This window comes from Haliaeetus albicilla, chromosome 17 (genome assembly GCF_947461875.1).
Source record: "Haliaeetus albicilla chromosome 17, bHalAlb1.1, whole genome shotgun sequence".
Taxonomy (NCBI): Eukaryota; Metazoa; Chordata; class Aves; order Accipitriformes; family Accipitridae; genus Haliaeetus; species Haliaeetus albicilla.
The window spans coordinates 27,696,027-27,717,541 of NC_091499.1; the positions used below are offsets into that span (position 1 = coordinate 27,696,027).

The window sequence follows — 21,515 nt, forward strand, 5'->3', positions numbered from 1 at the left end:
AATGCTAGTTACTTCTTCTGACACAAATATAATGTTATGTTTCAAATAAGTTTTGATTTTCTATCTGCTCAAACTAGTTAAAATTGTATCTTCAGTTCAAGTCCAATGTGGCATATAGGTATATATTATAATTTGAAAGGGAAAATGTGTGCTGTCACTAACATCTATTCTTAAATTCTTTATATAAATTTTTTGCTGTTCTACCTTGGATTTGTCCATCTTTAACTCCTTGTGTTGATGTTGTTTGGTTTTTTTTTGTCATGATTTGCCTAAAATGCAACAAAGGGAACTGGAGGAGATCATATCCCATTGATACTAACTGGATTTTTTTTTTGTAATATATTTTAGGGATAGAAAGGTCAGATATCACAGCTTTATCTTACTGTATAACAGGCTGTGGAACTTGGAATAAATTATATCTTTTAGAATGGCACATGATCTAGAATAGCATGTATCTCAAAAAATCAGATCATGACTGAAAATATTGAGCTGATGATTTATTATCTTAAAAGTAACTTTATTCTACTGGATAGTTATCTTCATTGTAAAATGACAACCTCTTCCAGTCTGTTTCCACAGCTCCTCATTCCTAGATCTTGCACATTCTTGTTGGCAATGTGCTTTTCTTGTGTGGGGGTGTAGGGGGAAGACATTTGGCTAGACTAAAAAGATGTTATCAGAAATCTCTTCTCCGCATAGGCAATCACAGACATTGAGCAAATCATCTTCTAACCATCTAACCTAATAATATTCTCTTGAATGGACTTATTAGACTATGCCGCATAGGTCCTTAACTGTATGACAGTTATTTAGTATGATACTGTGACTCTTTTCTCAGCCTTCTAATTTTTACACATGCTTCCTGGAAGTGTTGGGAATGGAACAGGACATTATTTAAAAGTCCCTTATGTTATAAAGAGAGGAAAATTGTCTCTTCATTTACAAATTAGGATTTCTTTCTTAGCCACAGCTCATAAATTTCTCTATTGGGACAGTATGGGATTCTTTTCGATAGCAAACTTACTTGTCTTTGTCACTGTCCATTCAAAACAAAGTCCTTCATGTTGTAAACATGATGTTTGGCCCCTGTTGAGAGATATGACCTGGCAGTTGGCTGTATTAAAACTGTGCTGCTGCTGATAAAGGAACTGATGACTTCGTAATTGGTAGCTTAATAAACTATAGTCTCTTTGAAAATGTATAGAATTTCTAGAAACACATATATATTAGTGTTCTATTCACCATCTGGATGTTTGTCACTTGGTTATTTTGAGGTATATGCCAAAAACATTATTTTAAAAATAGGACACTGCTATTAAGGTTAAAATAACAGACTTTATGGGAGTCTTAGCATTCTTTGACCCTGGTGCCAGGCAAATACTTGGTTCCATCAGTTGTCATAATTCTTTCCTCATACATGCCAGCCTCTTTTATTAATGTAGGTGAGCCAACACAGTTCACAAAAGTCCAAAAATATTTAAAACATTTTTTTTCTAGACAGGAAAAAAAGCTAAACCCATGAACTTATGAAATGCACAGTCAGGAAGACAGAAATTAGTCGTAAAACCTTTGTCAGTGTTCACTCTTAGGTTGCATATAATTACAGAAATTTCACTGCAGCTTCTAACATATTTTATAACTTGAATTTGTGTGTGTGCTCACACATTCATTTTATTTAGTGAAGTTGTTTTTCAAGAACTTTGCAGTAATGCTTAATTTGTCTCACAGGAATGCGGCAATGATATTGGATAAGTCTAAATTCAACATTTGTGGTTTCTGTTGGACTTATAAAACATTTATTGCATCACAAATTCTAATAAAAATATTTTGAGATTCCAGACATTCTGTAGAGAAAATGTTATTGCAGGTGTTGGTAAAACATAGTATTTTCCCTACTTCTTTAACCAAATAAAGAACTACTCAATGCTTAACTTTCACTATGTAAAATCATCTGGTAATGTTGTCTACATACATAGGATGCATTTGTGGAATTTATACTGCTTAGTTACTAAACTAGCTACAGCAGGGACTTGACCATTTATGCTGGCTACCTACACTTCACAGTATAAAGACTTCTTCCTGTAAGAATACAGATGATAAGTAATTTTTTGGTAGAGAAGCTGAATCTTGTTTCATTTGATAAAGCAGCAGTGTCATTGGAATCATCAAGGTACTAAGAGTCTGGTATTACAATGCACAGGGCAATTTACCAAATTCCTATGCAAAATAATTATCAAGACCAAAAATCTCTTTAAAGGTAACTGCAGGAACAGGGCATGTCACTCTAAATTGAAGTGGTACAACTATTACTTTGGCTGAAATGAAACTGAAATCCTAAGAAAGAATAGATGTCCTAATAAAAAGATACTCTTCCATTTCAAGACATTAGTATAACAAATTTTAATAAGTGTTCTAATTTCAGATTTTTCTTTCCATGTGACTATGAATTTCTGCAGTTAGGCTATCATCATAAATCTCTACTTTTCATCTAACCTCATGGGGGCATTGTAAAGGTTACATTTCTACATATTTTCTTTTTTTGGAAATTTTGATGCAGATCTGACTGACTGTATGAAAAATATTAAATGGCCACAGGATAATACCTTGTCATTTGCCATTTACATCCTTTGATTACTTTCAAAAACTGGGGGAAGGCCTCCTGCTTGCCAGTAACTATCATTTTATCAGCCATAATGTCAATCAAATAGAAATGCATTTATTAATTTTTGACAAGCTAACTGTAGTATTCATTTTAGGACGATGTTGTCATCTACTTGAGTATTATTTATTGACTCAACATCATGTCCAGTGTTTTGAAATTTGGATTCAAAAAACAACTATTAACTGGTGCACAAATATATATTGATTTTTTTAAAATGATATTTAACAATGATATAATATAATATGGAAAAGAAAGCTCCTAGAATGTTTCCTTAGCTGCCTGCTGACTGTTACCTAAAACCTATCCTTACAGCAAATGGGATGCAGCACTCCTCAAGAAAACCATGTTTCTCTTGAAATTGGGAATTTCAGTCAACTTACTTCAACAATGTTGACGTTTTACTTACACTGCACTGGTGTTAGAAAATATCTAGCAGCCTTAATTCTTGCTTTTCATTGATGATGAAAGGCAAGCACAGATGAAGCTTCTTATTAGTTTTCCTGTCTGAATGAAACCAGAATCTTTAAAAACGATCATTTTCCAGAGATATGAAAACTAGGCCACTCAAGGACGTCTCATTCACTTATGCAGATAGAGACTGTATGTTACAAATAGATGTTTTATGACATAAAATTATTTATTTAAAATAAAAAAAGACAGGAATATCAGTCTTTTTTCATTGCATGTGTTTGAACACCCCATTTTCTCAACTTTATCCACAAAGTCAGAACAGCTGCATAGAGGGAATTTGTTTTTCATTTGCTGACTTTTCATGCATATGAATATACACTAGGAGTTGTTTCTAAGAAAAATCACTTTGTCAGACCCTATCAAAATACGCAGGTTTTAGGACTGTGCTACAAGGAGATGACAATAATGCAATGAGTTGGGAACAGGTTCAAGGCTTTATAAGGAAGACTTATGTTCTAAGGAAGACATTTCAGCACATCCTACAAGTGGGTTCTGAAGCTGCTAACGGAAAATGAGGTTGTGCATATAGCCTGTCTGGAAAAATGTGGTATTTTAGGTCATCAAACTTAGATTAAGTCCTTTTGCAAAAACTATATTCTGAAAACCTTCCTTACTTATTTTACAATATGTACATTTACACAGCACGACTTATTTTAGGTGAGACCGACATATCAATCAATCATCATCCTTTTAAAAGATGTAACCAAAACTAGAAAATAAAGTGCGTGTTTGCTTCATCTATGTATTCTGCACTCTTATGCTCCTCATGTCTTTCAGCAGCATAGGTCTGTAGATTGCCTCCAAGCTTTCCATGTATTCTAAATAATTGCTCACTTGAAAACCATGGAGTGCTTCTTCCTGCACAAATACACACAGAAAACATGTATTAGCTAGGAAAAAAAGATGTACAACTCAAATTTAATGAATTCCAAGCTTCTAAAGATAGCTTATCTTGTTCTGCTTGTCACAGCCTGGGTGTTTAAAATACACACACTTTATTACATTTCATTTAGAAATAAAGAATTGGTAATAACTGCTTCCATACAGTTCTTTCTAATCACAATCTTGGTAACAAATCTTTCAGGTGGACAGTGTTCATCTCATTTTTAGAGAACATGCCATATAAAGATTTTTAAGGAAAACAAAGCAAGCTTTAAGAAGGCAAAGCCAGGTACTAAAATATTTTTTTCAAGATTTCTGTACTGGCATATGGCATGCAAGAAGTTTGTTAATGTGGCTTTTATATCAAACTAGATTCTCAATAAAACCAAGAGAGTAACAGCAGATACTTGTTTTTAAAATCAATAAGAAAGATCTTTATGAAGTGCTTAAATAAAAACAGAATAAACACTTCTGCATCACCACAAACGATTAATCCTTACCTATTCAAAAACTTAGGAGTAAAAGAAGGTGCCCTCAGGAAAAAGAAGCCAACAGGCCATGTTCCTTCTCGTGACTACTATTTTAGAGGGAGAGGGAGGATGCACCGCAGAAAGCAGGGTCCTGAAGAACAGTCTAGGTAAAATGGGTGAATGTGTTGTTGCTTTGAAATGGAACAACTTGTGTGCCCACCACGTACTAAGGAGTATTACCACTGTTGGCAGCATGTGCTACAAGCAGCTCTCTGGAGCCAGACAGTCTGTGTAGACACATGTTGTATCTGCTGGTGTATTGACTGTGCATCTCTGCTACCTAGAATTCTCCTGAGAACATCCACTCGGGCTTGGAAGGTTGCACTTTGGCATCTGAACAGGAATTTAAGATGGTCTTTATATTCCTCCTCCCCTACTCACCAGGGAAAGCAAAGGCATGATTTTACCTTCCAAGCTGCTCTTCATGCTCTGCACTGTGAGAAGGGTGACTACAGTGGAAAAGAAAACTGACTCCAATAGAGAACTGTAGCAGGTATTTAATTCTTTTTCTTTTTTTAAGCAGTCAAATTCTATATTGATTAAATGTGTGCATGTATTAAAGCATTAGTCAGCAACTTAGTTGTCAATAATATGGCCTATACTTACAGAAAATAAAGTGAAGAGTAGCTAAATTACTTACTGGCCTACACGTGCTATTACAACAAGTCACAAACCCTGTAGCGCCAGTTTCTCTATTTTATCCGAATGAAACCAATGAAACCAAGATAGTCAAGACAGGTTTACTGAGGTGGCAGGTTACAGTATTCTTAGTTCACATATGGAAATTACAAAGCTCTGCACATTCATCCTTCCATGAAAGGATTAATAAAAGACCAAGCAATAAATTTAAAATTCAGTTAATGCTGAAACTTCAAGATATCTCAAAGGGATCGTAACCGTTAGTAACCCATCTCAGCTAATAGAAAGAACCAGAAAAAGGGAAAAACGTTCATGGACAATTTGTTACTTCTACTTTTGTCTTTGCACAGAGGGAAGGCAAATTATAGACTAATAGATGATCTCTTTCACAGGTGGTCATCTGTTTTTTATCACTAGGACACATTGAAAGGGTGAATGTTTTACTTATTTGAAGTGCTAGGCATAATGTCATCTGAATTGACAGCAAAGTTGTCTCTCCAACTTCTTTTTTCATGTGCAAATGAAAGTATATTTATATTATAAGAAAATATTTTTAATTTTAATAGCTAGCTGGAACTACTTACCAGATAATAGCAACAAAGGTGTATTGCTATCAAATCATCATCTTTTCATTACAGATATAAAGCATTTTAGAAGCTTAAAAATAGAAAGTACTATTGGTTCTTGGAAGGAAAATAGGCAGCAGGACTTGTTCATATAGCAAACGACCACTGCTAGTATGAAGTTCGAGATGTGACATTACATTAAAAAAATATGTAATTAGTATTCAAAGGTTGTAGGTGTATTGTTTTTTTTTCTTAACTTTGATTATGTTCTCAGAATAGTTTCTACTTCCACTTAAGAGAATTGCTCCACTAGAGTAATCCAAATTTGTGAATGTTGTGCTGAGAAACAGGCTAAACTTGAAACTGAATTTGGTTATTTCAATAAAAGGGCAGATGACTAATGCCTTAAGTATTAAACCCAAGTAACCTCCCTCATATGAAGCCCATAAGATAGCTGAAATTGAATGAATACAATGACAGAATATTTTTTTTTCTTTAGATGAATTAAGAGCTATCAAAACCAAGAGTACAGTTCAAGTATGGTATTAACTCCTCTTTATCTGCAGTAGTCACTCAATGAATTGTAAATACTCCAGTAGTGCATTAATATACAGTATTTCTCATTAATTTAGCAGTACCGCGTCAAATTTTTAGCCTGTTTATACTGTAGGTGACAACATACAAATTCTCTTTTCTTATAATTTACATAAACTGTCCCATCAAGATGAAGTAGTTTGTAAGCTACATTGACCAAAACCAGGTCAAACAAAACAATTCACTCATTAGACTGTGTACCAAACATTTTCAAGGAAAATGACTGAGCTGACATATTATTCATATTTAAGAATATCTAACTTGGATGCAAACTAGTCAGAAAACTATTGTCGTTGGACAGACTAAGATGCAGATATATAGCTCTCAAAAGAATTTTGACTGGAGGGGAAAAAAAAAAAAAGACCAGAGAAAAAACCAGAAACATCTCAGGGAAGAAGAGTCAAATATTTTTATCTATTTGTGACTACATCTATAGCTAAGCAGTACCCTGCAAAAAGAATCCAATAACCAAATGTACTTTATAATATGGCAAAGAATGTGAAATTGTCAGGCTGGTGGTTGTACAGTAATTGACCTCTGTTCAAAATAACAGCTTACTGAGCTTTGTGCCACATCTCTTCAAACTTCAGTAGGAGACCACCGTGTAAACCCACCTTTCTGGAGAACATCTAGTTTAATGAGATTGAAGCCACATAGAACTGAATCAAATGCCCTCATGACTTAATGTGGCTATTTACTTTGCTTACAAAGGGAACTGATTGGGACAAAATGCAGGAAAGCTATTCTCTGGAAAATCCTATACCACAATTTCCTGCCAGGAAGTAAATAAAATTAAAGTATTATTTCACTCACTTAAAATCAGTAAGTGAAATTCAGTAAGAGCTTCGGATTAAGTAACATACCTATCTTCAGTATCAAGAGGTTTGCTTCCCTTCAGCAATTGAAAAATTAAAAAAGAAACACTTACTTTAAGAAAAACCTGGAGATCTTGGTCTTCGGTGTGCTTCAGGATGTCTTGCTGTAGGTGTCTGAACACAGAAATACACATATATATTTGATAATCAGGACCAAGGAAAATACATATAGCAATGTAATGACAGATCTCGCTCCAGTCCATGTAATTCCAGAAACACTGAGTTATCCATTGCAGACAAATCTAGATGAGAATGAAATGATATATAATTAAATTGCTGTAGACATTCAGTCATAATTGATCAGCTTTATGTCTTTTCTATACTACAGATCCTTTCTCCTACAACATTACCCTACTTATGAAAATAAAAGGGGTAAAGTACAAAAGCAGCCAAGAATCACCATTTTTTAAATCACAGACTCTGAATAGACTTTCAGTAAGTTCTGCTAAACATTAACACCCTGCATCCATGCATCTCACTTATCTGAGTATATTCTGGCAAATCCTGAGGTTGAGACATAAACCTCAAAGTCCAATGAAAGCGAAGGTGATTTTTTTCAAGATTTTTTTAAAATATGGCCTGAAGGGTAATGAGGGTGATGAAGGTGTGTTGAACAGGGATTTTAAAGTAGTTCTTTGCCTTACAAATGAATGTTAGTTAGGCCCTTCCCTATGACACGTTTTCTTTTAATGAAGTGGGTATGGAACACACATAGTGACTCCTTTTTCTAGTTCTAAATTACAATGTATTAAGATGTGTACAGCAGATTCCATTTAATTCTAGACCACAAATCTTCTGCTAATCAGTCCTTAAAGTGTTTAAAAATATGCAGCAGCAGAAGTACCAAGATTCTAAATAGATGACAGCAGCCATACTCTGGCATTAAATCTGTTTTCAGGTATTTATTGATGCACACAAGCACTTAATACATCAGAGTTGTTTTCCCAGTTCAGGGTTTGTTTGGTTTTAATCCTGCAGTAGAATTGCAAAAATCACACAGAAGACACAGTGGCACCCACCAGTGGCATTTCAGTAACACATTAAATAAAAAAAAATTAAAAAAAAATCCCCAAACAAAAAATCTTTCAGCGTTTTAGAACAATAACTAGTCTATTATTAACTGAGTGCAAACAATAAAAAAAAGCATACTGTATAACTCATGCAAGAATAGTTGAGGAAGGAGCAACTGTCCCCGTGTGTTTTCCCATGCCAAAATGGGAAGCTTATTATAAGCACCTCACTCCTATCTCCTCTCCTCAAAGACCAAGCTGACTGTTTTAAGCAGTATCTGTACCACACTGGCATCTGGCCCCATTAAGAAGTCTCTTAAGCTGCAAATCTTGTGGCAAAAAGGAATTTTGAAGGCATAAGATGAAAAATGTATTTCTTGCCTTGGAACAGCAATAAGCTTTCTTACTGTGGTGAGAGGTCCTTTGCATTGGCAATCTAACCTATTATTGCATGAAGCTGTTTACGCTTCATCATGACTGTAGTCTTCACAAGTAATGCTCCAAACATAGCATTCCATATTACCAAAGAATTGTAGTAAGTAGATAAAATGAAAGCTAACATTATGGGTAAATATTCTTCTTTAGTAACATCTCTTTAATATAGAAGAATAGTGTGTTCTCTGATTGTAATAGTTATGGTAGCTCATATAAAATTAATTTTGCTCTAGTATCACCTGAACTGCTTCCTATTATGTACCTGTATTAAATTACTCATTTCCCTCCTATGGAAAATTTAGAAAATCCAGGGAATAAGGTATTTTATTTAATGATAAATCTGAAGTTTTAGTATATATTATTTTTGAGTTTTCTGCATGAACATATAATGGAAGGTCATCAGCTGCAGTACACTGTCATTATTCTACCAAAGTCAGTTGCTTTCTGTTTTCAGATGCTTTAAGTCACTGTGCATTCTATACTATCTCTTACCCCCAAGTTTCATAACCACCACACAAGTGCTGTATAGAAAAACCACAGTAGTTCCTGAATGTCCTTGATTTTGTGGATTTCAGTCAAAAAGTTGATGATATTTTGATATGTTTTCATCAGTTACCTGGGATGGAGTGAAACCAGACATGTGGAAGGCTGAAAAGACAAGTGGCAACTCAGCTTTCAGCAACATTTCAATGTGGTGAGCACTGCAAAAATAGACTGGATGGATGCCAGATTCCACTGTGGTAATAGGCAGATGCATCTGATTAACAACAATAACATCATCAACAACAACAAAATTGAGGAAAAGGATTACAGACTACAAAAAAGTATTATTTTAAAATACCTTGCTGAGAACAATATCTTACAAGTAAACGTGTATATTTTTATATAAGTCATCCCAGTTATTTTAGAGACAGGAACTAGAATAAACAAAGAAGCTGGTGCTACCTACCATCAGGAAAAACATGTAGTTATTAAACTAAAGACAATTAAAAGTTAGAAACTGTTATTAAATAGATCCTGACTATTCATTTACATTAGCAATCTAGTTCTTTATTGCATGTAAGCTTTGTCAAAGCAGGGATGGAGAAACTGTTGTATTTTAAACAAAAGAACAGAAGGGAAAAAAGACTACTTTCTGTTGGATTGTGTTTTTCCCCATCTACTGATGGATAGAACAGAACTTCTATGGTATTTAAAGTTGTTTTCTGTGTGCACATTTCTTTGCAGTATGCATGGCTGGTAGAATTTCACTATTTTGTGCAGCAAAAGGAGGAACAGAGGTTTTATCAGTATGGCAAGTTCTGGATATCAGTGCCTGGTTTCTAGGTAATGAATCCTTGGCTTGATGCTAGAAGGCCAAGGTACATCCTTTGGAATTTTCCTCCTTCCTGCAGTAGGCAGCATCACAATCCACTGGCGGGGTAATTCCTCATTCATGTTTTGACATTTTATTTTAGTTTACATTCTGGTAGTTATGCAAATAGGTTAATTATTGAATTTTGTCTTTGTGTTTTCAAGGTACATTATGAAAAAGAAATCATTTAGGTATTGAGAATACTAATAATTTAAAATTGTCAAGCATTCAGTATTTGGGCAGTAATAATTTTTAAAATTCACTAAATACATTTTAGTGTATTTAGTAAATTTTAAAACTGATAGTTTTACTAAAAAAATCAAAAGGATGGACTTGCACACTGACTGTAGTAATAAAAAAAAGGTCATTCAACAGTATCGCAGCCTTCATACAGAATTTAATGCCACTAACAAAGTCTACTGCCAGCTTTAAAATTCAATAACATTGCCTTTACTATCAGCCCACCTGTTATCCCACTACTTTTAAACAACCATTTGAGCAAATGTCAAATCTATATTTTTCCGAGAGTATTCTTCAGGGTCATGTATTCAGTTAGAAAGAAACAGTTTTTAAATCCTTACGGATTTATGCAGTCTTGGTGGCCAGAGAAATGCTGAAACAAGAAGATGTGAAAATCGCTGAAGAAACATCAGTGTCTTCTCCCCGTCCCCTGACATTATGAGGAAGATAGAAGATGCAAACCAGTCGTAGCCAGCATAGTGCTCCCTCAAGCAGCCTGCGTGAAAAGGTTAAGGAACTCGGCCGAGATCTCCTCGCTGCCCTGCAGGAACTGCAGCCCTCCTCCTCCTCCCCGGGCCCATTCACAGAGGCAAGAGCTGGTTTGTTAGAGATGACACAAGGGGAATATAGCTGCACAGAAGGCAGCTTCTTGAGGCACGACTACCTTTCAAACTGAATTAAGAGAAACGGTTTAAGCTATTTTCCCTATACACTACTTTTTTCCCAGTCCATAAGTAGTCAAGCCAAATCAACAAAAGTAAACAAAAACCAAGTAAATGCAAAAAAACCCCACACCAAAACAAGCGTGCTTATAATACCAGAAAGGAGAATGGCAGAGGAGGAAAATAGGAGTTATGAAGATTATGGGAAAAAAACGAGGTAAAAGAAAAGCTTTAAAAAAGAGATTAAGCATATTCTGACTAATATACCTGAAGTGTATTTCAATAGTGACATGTAAGTCTAACACCTGAAGAATATAGCAAAGCTTGTTGGAAAGGGCTATCTGTTTTATTTTTAAAAAAAGTTCCACAGTAGATTTAAAAGAGTCAGAAGTCAAAACTCCTGTTGATCAGACTACAGCCACATATCATTACATGGGCAATACCATTAACAATGTTGGTATTGTGGGAGTACCACCAATGCTCATTAACGCTCAAAGGTGCATTGCTGCAGACTCTTTATCACATACAGAAAGATGTGATCCTACTCCAAGATAGTTTATGACAAAAATGAATGAGACTTACAATTTTAACAAAGTATGGGAACAAAAGGGTGAAGATTTTCTTGAGTGTGTGGGGTGTGCATTTTAAATTACCAAAATTTCAAAGTAAAAGTGCTGCTTTTTTTTTTTTCTTTCAGTATGTTTTACACATTTACACCACCATCAAAAGCCCAAACTGAGAGTTCAAATTCCACTGGCATTTTTAGGCAATATAATTTATGCCACCAAGGAAGGATACAAAGCGAGGATACCACAGTTCTTTGCTGTTTTTTCAGAAATTTCTCACAGTTCATTAACACAAAGCACAGCCCATTTTCAGCATGGTCTTTTAGCAAGTTTAGGAATTTTCCATATCTAGCACAAAAAGTTAAAAGCCAAAACTGTTTAAAGGTTAAATATTTAATTCCTAAAAAGCAAGAGCTCATATTTAATAGGCCTGTGAAAGTTAAGCTGTCATAACACACCAAACATCTGCTACTCAGTGTTACAATTCCTCACCTAAATTCCTTTTAGTTCAGTTTTAGAGACCGTGGTGGTAAGGACCAAGTACTCTAACAGAGACGACACATTTTCTTCATGTATCTTATTTAGAATTCCATCAAAGTATATTGTATGTGTAATTATTAGCATCAGAATTCAAATATTAATGCTAAAGATAACAATCTGTAGAGGTACAGATGCATTAGCTTTTCCTTCACCGTGGCTCTGAAAATTACCAGCCAAATAAAATGTTGTTTAAATGGCATATAACTAAGCTTAGCTAAACAGAACCATTTAGAGAAGTAATGTGAGGAAAAAAAAGACACATAAATCAGGATAATGTGATTTTATGGTAAATCTCACTAACAAGTTACAATTAGCCTTTACAACAATAAAGGATAATAACCTATATAATCTGTAAAGATAATTTAATTATGTACTAATACCTTTTTCATTTTCAAAGTTAGAATTAATTTTCTTAAAGACGATCTTTAGATTTAAACAGTACAAAGCATTGAGTTGATGGATTAAATATCATTAAAGTCACTCCATGAAAATCAAACAAATCCTAGAAATACACTAGAGAAATATTTTAATACCATGTACCTGACTGTCATTTCAACACCAAGCTGCTGCACAGATGAAAGGCTTTCACTCTTCACATCTGCATCCATGGCTAAAACAAAAGAAAAAATATAATAAAGTATTATGACAAATATGATTTTAACTGAATAGTAATGTAAAGCTTCTTTTATGTATGAATACCAAATCTGGAGAACTGTTTCTTATTTGAAATAAGTTTAGCAGTGTTTGCAAAGGATGCGTCAGGAACCTGCATTCTTTGTGTACAGTTTGTTGTTTTGTTTTTGTTTTTTTTTTTATTAAAATCACCTTCTTTATAAGGAAATCTTCGCTGTTAGTATGGTTATCAGTAGCTTTACAGCATGATGTAAACAAACAGTATCTTTTTCAGTCCCATTTCTTAGTAGAGCTTTGTCCTTTCTGGCCAAGAAATCAGACAAAGCAGCATTTTCTGATCTACTTTCTTCCATTCCAGTGGCCTTAAAGTCTCCTAGCTGTAAAACCAACTTTCTTAACAAAAATTCTATTTTGATACGAATCACAGAAAAGAAACTTTATAACTGATGGATCTAAAAAATCCTGTATTTCTGCGCATTGTTCTTTCACACAGTAATATATATCCCATTTTCTGCATTTGTTTAAATTAAAAATCCAAGTTAGACAAATAAATTAATAAATCATGAATTAAAGCAACCTCTATTGTAATATTTTCCTCAAAATTTTAAATTCTAAATGCAATTAAAAATGGGGCATTGTTTCTCTCATGAACATATATCATCTAAGATAACTATACCTCAGGAAAAAAATTACAGTCCAATAATATCACGTGTTACAAAGCTGAGGGTTTAAGACTTTAATAATATAATTCTTTCAAAGTGCTACTTAAAAAACAATAACAAATGAAACAAATAAATAAAAAAACCCTAACAACAGACATAATGTGTTAAAAATGTAAGTAACAGATATGGCAGCAGAAGTTAAGATATATTCATGTAAGTGATAAATGTAAAAATCTGATTAAACAGACACACAGTAACTTAATATGTATTTTTTCTATGTCCTTCTCAGACACATAGAGAAATCAAACTGAAGGATTCCCTGGTGTCCTGGTTTCAGCTGGGACAGAGTTAATTTTCTTCCTAGTAGCTGCTATAATGTTATATTTTGGATTTAGGATGAGGATAATGTTGATAACACACTGATGTTTTCAGTTGTTGCTAAGTAGTGTTTAGACTAAGTCAAGGGTTTTTCAGCTTCTCATGCCCAGCCAGCGAGAAGGCTGGAGGGGCACAAGGAGTTGGGAGGGGACACAGCCAGGACAGCTGACCCAAACTGGCCAAAGGGGTATTCCAGACCATGGGACATCATGCCCAGTATATAAACTGGGGGGACCTGGCTGGGAGGTGCAGATCGCTGCTCAGGGACTGGCTGAGCATCAGTCAGTGGGTGGTGAGCAATTGCATTGTGCATCACTTGTCTTTCTTGGGTTATATTTCCCTCTCTTTCTGTTATCTTCCCTTTCATTGCTGCTATTATCATTATTATTATTATTTTATTTCAATTCTTAAACTATTCCTATCTCAACCCACAAGTTTTAGTTGTTTTCAATTCTGGATAATGATCTAAGTGTTAGGGTCATGAGAAATTAACCCTGTATTTTGACAAATACATTTATACATAAGAAAAATCAACTGGTCTTTGAGTAAAACAAATTTATTCAATAATCTGATGGGATTGAAATAGCAAACTCACATCAGAGAGGTTTTTTTACCCAAAGAACAGAAGTTCAAATATCTTCTGCATGGCATACCAGCAACACAATATTTGGAGGAATACATATAAAAATCACAGGGCATTTCAGTTAAAACCCCACAGAGATGAGTGACACAGTTCATATCTTTTTACAGTTCTTCCTCCAAGTTACTTGTTTACTCAGGCTGCAATTACCATACTAAGTCAATTCATTTTCAGGTTTCTGTGTGCAACTGTGAAGGCAAGAGGCGTACTTATATCCTAGAAACCAGGGGGAATTTGAATGAGTGGGCTACGACTGATGGTTAATTCAGTCCTGCCCATATTTAATGGCAGGAGAGAGGCAAGCAGTGTAACAACCTCTAAGCCACACAGAAGCCCTGCGCCCATTTTGAGGTGGATCCTCCTGTGGGTGGCAATGCAGGAACTGGTATCCCAGTCCAGCAAGGGTGTAATGAGGAAGAGCTGTATCATAACCCACAATCTGACCCCAGTTTCCATTCTGTAACAGTTTACAGCAAGGACTGAATGCTTATTTCCCATTAACATTAAAAGAACATGACTGATTTCATTGATTCTCATTGCCTTTTCTTCTCTGTTATAACAATTTCTTAGTTGCTGAAAAGAGTTTTCTCCTTATCAGTTTTCCTTTTGATATTTTCCCCTGTATTGTGAAAGAAGATAAAATTAACAGAGTTTGGATTGAATAATAATTCTATATTACACAGTACCTCATCAAGGCAAAAACTGGCAAGTACACCAGTGTATTTGATATAATCATAGCTCCGCATACTAGGCAGTCAAGTTGCTGCCAATCCACAACTCACAATGGGAACACACAAACTGTGGTTCTTTGTCCTGGGTCAAAAGTTTTGATTTTCCATTTTGTTTACCATTTAATACACTGAGAAGACTAGGCCTTAGAAAACTATAAAGTAATTAAGAATACACAAAGGACAACTTCCCACTGATTAAAAACTGGACCTAGAAACCATAAATGTTCTATTAAGCTTAGAAAATTGTTATTAAGTGGAATATATTTCAATATCTCATATTGCATATTGCAATCCATGGACAAAAAGTTGACTAGTAAGCTTGCAGGAGTATGTTGTGATTGTACTATTGTAATGATGCTTATACCTCTGATTTAATACACTGAATTTAATTTTCTACAAAACTCATTTGACAGATATTCATCAATACACCTGATATAACTGTCTTGAAACACAATGGGTTTCATAACAAAAGGCATCGACAGATCAATTTTCTAAATAAGAATGCTGTTTATCCTCAAACAAAGGACAGAACACCTCTCTGAACTGTGAATTAGATAACAACATGATAGAGCACTGTGGCTATTATTAAATGGAATGAGCAACATGCTTTGGCAGCTTGCTTTTCATTTATCTAATAAACCAAAAAATTCTATGTTGAACAGGTATTTTACACTTCTTTCTTTAAAAATGTGAAACACTGTAAAATAGAAATTAAGCCAAAATTAAACTAGAGACTTGAAGGATATCAGAATTCTCTAGAAGCTGATTTACAATTAAAAAAACCCCCATAATAGAAAGTTGACTTTATCTCTCATCTCATTGTAAAATGCATTAAAAACCCCACAGCAGTAAGTATGGACCATTTTTAAGTATAGATGATATACTTTTTTTAGCCATGCAACTGCTGTTCATATTAACAGTCTAACATACACACTTCAGATAAGCTAATCATAAGAAACATTGGTATGCCTGCTCTCAAATCTTTTTTTTAAATCCACTATTTAACACAATCTTGTTCATTCAAAAGAGAAAATGCTTCCTTTGAAACACCAAGGACTGTAAACTATTAATTATCAGTGATAACTTTAAACAACAACAACAAAGTACACTACACGTGAAAAATTGTAGAATATTATCTTTTTCTACAAGAAAGAAGTATTTCTTTTTCAGTGTTCCACAAAGAACCAAAAAGAGAGAATTAGGACTCTGCTGCTTGAGTGGGGAAGCAGTGAGGGTCGGGAGCAGGGCAAAGGTGGCAAAGAGGGCTCACTGAGCAACTTGTCCCACCTGGTTCAGTTAGCCTAAATCTGGGATTCCTAGGTAAGGCATGCTTCACTGCCATTGTCTGTCTAGTCTTCATCTTTAAAGAGAAGCAATCCTGTGCATCCTGGATAGTTCCAGACGCAAATCAGGGGATCCTAGGGAGAGGTGAGGATTAACTTTGGCTTACAAACAAGCTCTTTCCTTATTTATTATTTATGCTCTTTCCTTATTTATTTATTGCAGAACAAAACCTAGTGATGGGGAGGAATTAGAAGGTTTTCATCTTGTGTCAATAAGAAAAGATGGGCTGATTGTCCTCTGTGGTTTTTATCTTCCAGGTCTTCCTGCAAAACTCTGAGCAATCGTAAATCTCAAAAGCAATTAGGGGGAATGGGAAGAACAGGATGAAGGGAAGACAGGGAGCAGCTCTTTAAGCACTCTTAGTGTTTCCTTGCCTCTGGGTCATGACTGATCATTCGTACTAACTCTGATCATGCCCACTTCAAGCATCTCAATGGGCAGTACTTCTCAAAATGTTTTGTAGCATTCATGCAAAAGCACAGTCCCATAAGGCATGATTTGCAAAGGCAATTACGTATTATTATTAAACTCAATCTATAGCTGGAGACACTTTAGAGTAAATTAACTGGCACGCACAGTCCAGTAGTATTCTTTCTGATCAGCCTAGACTTCAATTGACTTTACAACTCATATGAAAGATTGCTTTCTTATTCATTTTCCCCTCTTACCACAAAGAAGCTTTTATGTGTTTAAGTCAGAAAATGGGCTACATTGCATTTATGCTGAAATGACAGGATGCCAAGCTGAAACAGCTTTACAGCATATTTCATCAACTTGTATGGTCTTTAGGTAATAATTAATTTATTTCCCTGTTTAATGGCTGTTACCCCAAAGAAACTACTGGCTTCCCTTTTGTGTTAAGTGAAGAAAATTACTAAAGCTGTTGCTCACATTATTTATTTAGCTTTTTCACTTCCCAGTGCCCAGGCCACATGTTTTTATGGCTATATAAATAATCTTTGCAAAATGTTAAATTTTAACTTCAGTGATGGTAAGAAAGATTAGTTTTCTTTGTATGGATGGAAAATACTTTTGATTCAAAGGAACCACGCAAGTAACAATACTGCAAACACCTGAAAATCCCATGATGGCCAGAGCTACCTGCATAATTCCTGCAGATGCTTCAAAAAGCTTTAAAGTACGTAGTTACATTCGCTATCAGATCTCTAGTCCTTGGCTTTGCCCATATAAACTGAAATTGTGGAACTCGCAACTTTTATTTTTACCAAAAAAGCAGGGTTTTTTACTTACTCTTCAACAGGTACCTAACTGTCAGTAGGCAAGTGCCCAAGCAGTCAGTATGGAACTTTTATATTTTGTCACTACCTATCCTCTCTCCTTCTGATATCCTTATGAAAGTTTTCCATTTTAAAACATTACTTGGACTTGGGGCAGAAGTCATACGTTTCCCACTATATTCTCTTCTGCCATTTTGCTACCATTTTTGATGGTGTCATCTCCTCCACCAGGCTAGTCATCTAGAGCACTTCTGACAGTCTGAATCTCATATTCATTGTTAGAATTGTCTATAAAAAAAATCCTATTTCAAAGAAAATTATTATTATTGTTGGATTTGAACTGTGAATGGAGACAATGTAAATGAGATCCAAGAATAACTGCTGGAGAATGTTGTTGGCTTCTAATCAGAGCTAGATAATCTCATGTGCAATTCCACCTTGACTATTGAAAGTATCTGTTATGTCGTTAGTACGCTTGTCATAACAATACAAGATCAAAATATTCATATCTAGAACTTCTTCTTTATGTATTGGTCATCACAAAAACTCAGGCTATTTTTGGCGGCATCATCATCAAGAATGAACCACTTTTTCAGTCCAGTTACATATGAACTGGCAAAGGGCAAAATGCTTTTTGCTAACAGCATCTTTAGAGTGGGCAGCCATCTTTAAAGAATTCCATTCACCAAATGATGCAGGAAGAAGGGAAGAATGCCCTTCTTTCTCCTTCCCTTTCAGCCCAATTTGGGGTTGTAGTCCTGTACTTCTCATTTGCTACTCCTTCTGATCAGCTCTATACTGATAACTTCCCATTGGTGTTTCTAAAATTTCTCAGTTCATTACCCAACCCACCTGACCCTTAGAAGATTAAGAGCTCATTAAACAGTAGAAAGTTCCTATGAGATTTTGTTCAGTCAGAGAACTAAGCCTCATCTAGAGAGGGAGCACACCGTGACTTTTGAGTTTTACGGCCAAGACCCAAAATCCCTGAGGTTCTGTCCCGTTGGCAGTACATGGCAGAGCTGTTTCAGAGACAAAGTCCAGTGGAAATAGAGAACTCAAATGCAAAGTCATCTGCACAACCAGAGCTACGAAAAAAACCAGTTGATCCTGAAGGGTCGTAGCATTTCCAAGCTTAGGCAGTCTGCAACACAGGGTGGAGATCAATTAAGAAGTCCAGACACCAACATATTAGATGACTCTGCAAGTGGAATTCTTTGAGAAATGGGTTTGTTGGAACCTTGAGAAAACTAATACATTTCTGCAAAGCATTTATGTTGCAATGAACTGGAATTTGCTAACAGGAAGAGCAAGTGGCTATTTTAGCAACTTCATATCCCCAGTGCATCATACTTATTTTACCACTATAGCAAATTTCAGTTTCTTGCCATCCTATCGCCTATTACAGCTAGACATCAATGATTTCGTTTTCAATGGTTTCTGTTTTGGTTTGGGTTTTTGTTTGCTTGTTTGTTTTTTTAAGAAGAAAGAAAAAGAAAAGCAACCTAGTAAGTATTAATTCTGGGAAAGGGGATAGCCAGAGCTCATTAACATTTAACATACATATTGTATGTTATTTCACTCATCTGAATCCACATCACAGCAGTATCATTGCTGCTAGCAGAAAGTAAACTTCAAGTAAGATTTGTGTTACCGTTTATAATTAAACACTGCAACTGCATAGTTGTTTATCAGATATCTTTCCTTCTCTCATCTCGAAAATGATAACAACCCAAACTAATTTGATTTTTCCATATTTGCAAATTTTATAATAGACTGAAATCCTGAGGGATTCCACAGCAGATGGATGACTGTGTTATTCTAATTACAACTACCGATGGGTTTAGAAAGCTGTCATTTTTTAAGACAATCAATTTCTCATTTCAAGAGACATGATAAACACTGAATATCTATGCATTGTACTGAATCCACTTTCATGAAAATTGTGGCTTCTCTTCATTAAAATGAAACAACTATTAGAAACTGGTTTTTCAGTTCCTCAGACCCAAATTTATTCAAGAGAATGGTGGACACACACAATTGCCAATTGCATGTTTGGCTTACTTAGATGTGCAGCTGGAAGGATGCATCTGGAATATAGTTTACCTTCTAACAACTCATTAGCTTTACCTAATTCAGAAAAATGTCTCTACTGTAACAGCAGTTTTAGGATTTAGCTTAGACAGTGCTTACACATACATATATGGAAGAGATACTGTGAAATACCATGGCATTCAATAATTAATTGCTCTCCTTGGAGAAATTCCAACCCTTCATACACATCAGCAGAAAACCCAGGAAATGTATACAAATCTGATTCAATCAGTGAGAAACCTAATTTTAAGCAAGTAAGGTCTAAAGATTTGAGCATGTTTTGTTTGTCCCTTCTGTACAAACATAGGAAGCATAATACAGACTTGGGTTCTCAAAGCGCATTCCCTGTCTTCATAGGAATGCCATGCTGTATTGTTTTGTGATGTAAAAAAGAACCTGAAATGAGTGTTAATTTAGCTATACAACTGATTCTTACAATCAAGCCCTTTTACTGTTCCACAGAGGAGTATGATCATATATTCAATTTTAGAGCCAGATCTTTGTTTCACTTTCCTGTCAATCAGCATGAATTTATTGGTCTAAACTAGTTTCCCTGGACAACACTCATTGCTACACCTGTCTGAAAAAGGTGCTATGAAATTTTAGTAACTATTTTCCTATAAAACTTAAGAAACCCTTGATGAAACATGCTGTTTGCCTGAGCAACACTCTTTACTGGACTGGAGAACTTCACAAAAAGCGTCTGTGATCACAGTGTTGCTGGCAAGGAAAGAAAGCACTTAAGACAACACCAGCCCTTTGCCTACATTTCACCTAAGTTTCTTACCACCAGACTACTGACTATCCTTAAGAAGGCTTCTCACTCTCCCATTTCCAAGCTTGTCTTCATTAAAGCATATGGAATATCAAAAGCATTTGTAAATGAAAATTGCTTATCAGCCAACCCTTCAATTTTGGAACTTTTATTTGAGAATTGAACAGGCAAATTTATCCAGAATTAATGTCCAATAGTGCCTGTATAAGACTGAATGAAAAAAATATTCAGAAAATACAAAAAGGAGTATAATGCAGACTGGGTTATTTTATCATGGAAAGAAAAATCTGTCAAGGTCAAAAAAAATCAAGAACTGAGGCTTTTATTATGTTATCTTTGTTTTGTTTGTGTACCTATTCTTTGGGATTTTCCATTCTAAAAAATTAATGTATACAATTGTCACAGGATTTTCAAACCTGGTGTTTCTTCAGAGTTGGCATTACATTTTAGATAAATAATGTAGTGTTGTTGCCACCTCCACCTAACCAATGGTTCATGGTGAAATCGCACATCAGTGAAGTGGAAGATCCAAGTTCAACCTTCCTGAACATGTTTTAAATCCTAGCTTTGACCAAAAGGTTGAGAAGAGTGGATTGAAACTAAGGTACTCGACATCTGAGCGAACAGAGTATGGACTACTGCTTCCCTTTGTTAGAGTTCTTCCACACTGGATGGAAGCACTTAGCTGTTATGATTAAGAAAAAGCAGGATGCTGTCTTTGCTGGGCAAGGCATCCACTTGGAGGTTGCACAGTTAGACTTCTGTTCCTCCTCTAGTTAGTTTTTGCCTTATTCAAACCAAGCAGGTTTTCCTGTTTAGAAAAACAGGAAACACTAAGATAACCTTGAACAGTTAGGTCTGCGGGCTATACTGTTCTCCAAAGAAATGCAACATAGGCATTCCCCAAGACAGAACAAAAAATACACCCAGGCCTTCTGTATCACTGGAGAATACGTGATACTTTGAACTGTGACTTAAAAAGAGAGATGTAAAG

General features: G+C 35.2%; 1 protein-coding gene across 5 annotated transcripts in view; it reads right to left on the reverse strand.

The window, feature by feature from the left end:
• Positions 1 to 1,315: 1,315 nt before the first annotated feature.
• Positions 1,316 to 21,515, reverse strand: part of TBC1D32 (TBC1 domain family member 32) — a 90,891-nt gene continuing 70,691 nt past the window's right edge. For 3 of the 5 annotated variants that reach the window (XM_069805140.1, XM_069805139.1, XM_069805142.1), the window contains 6 exons: positions 12,567 to 12,636; positions 11,719 to 11,834; positions 10,600 to 10,754; positions 9,281 to 9,421; positions 7,273 to 7,461; positions 1,316 to 3,991 (listed from right to left, as the gene is read on the reverse strand). In XM_069805140.1, the coding sequence (XP_069661241.1) occupies positions 3,872 to 3,991; positions 7,273 to 7,461; positions 9,281 to 9,421; positions 10,600 to 10,754; positions 11,719 to 11,834; positions 12,567 to 12,636 (791 nt within the window). In that variant the 3' untranslated portion in view covers positions 1,316 to 3,871. Of the gene's footprint in view, positions 3,992 to 7,272; positions 7,462 to 9,280; positions 9,422 to 10,599; positions 10,755 to 11,718; positions 11,835 to 12,566; positions 12,637 to 16,349; positions 16,489 to 21,515 lie in introns of those variants that run through there. The other 2 variants (XM_069805141.1, XM_069805144.1) reach the window with 2 other exon arrangements.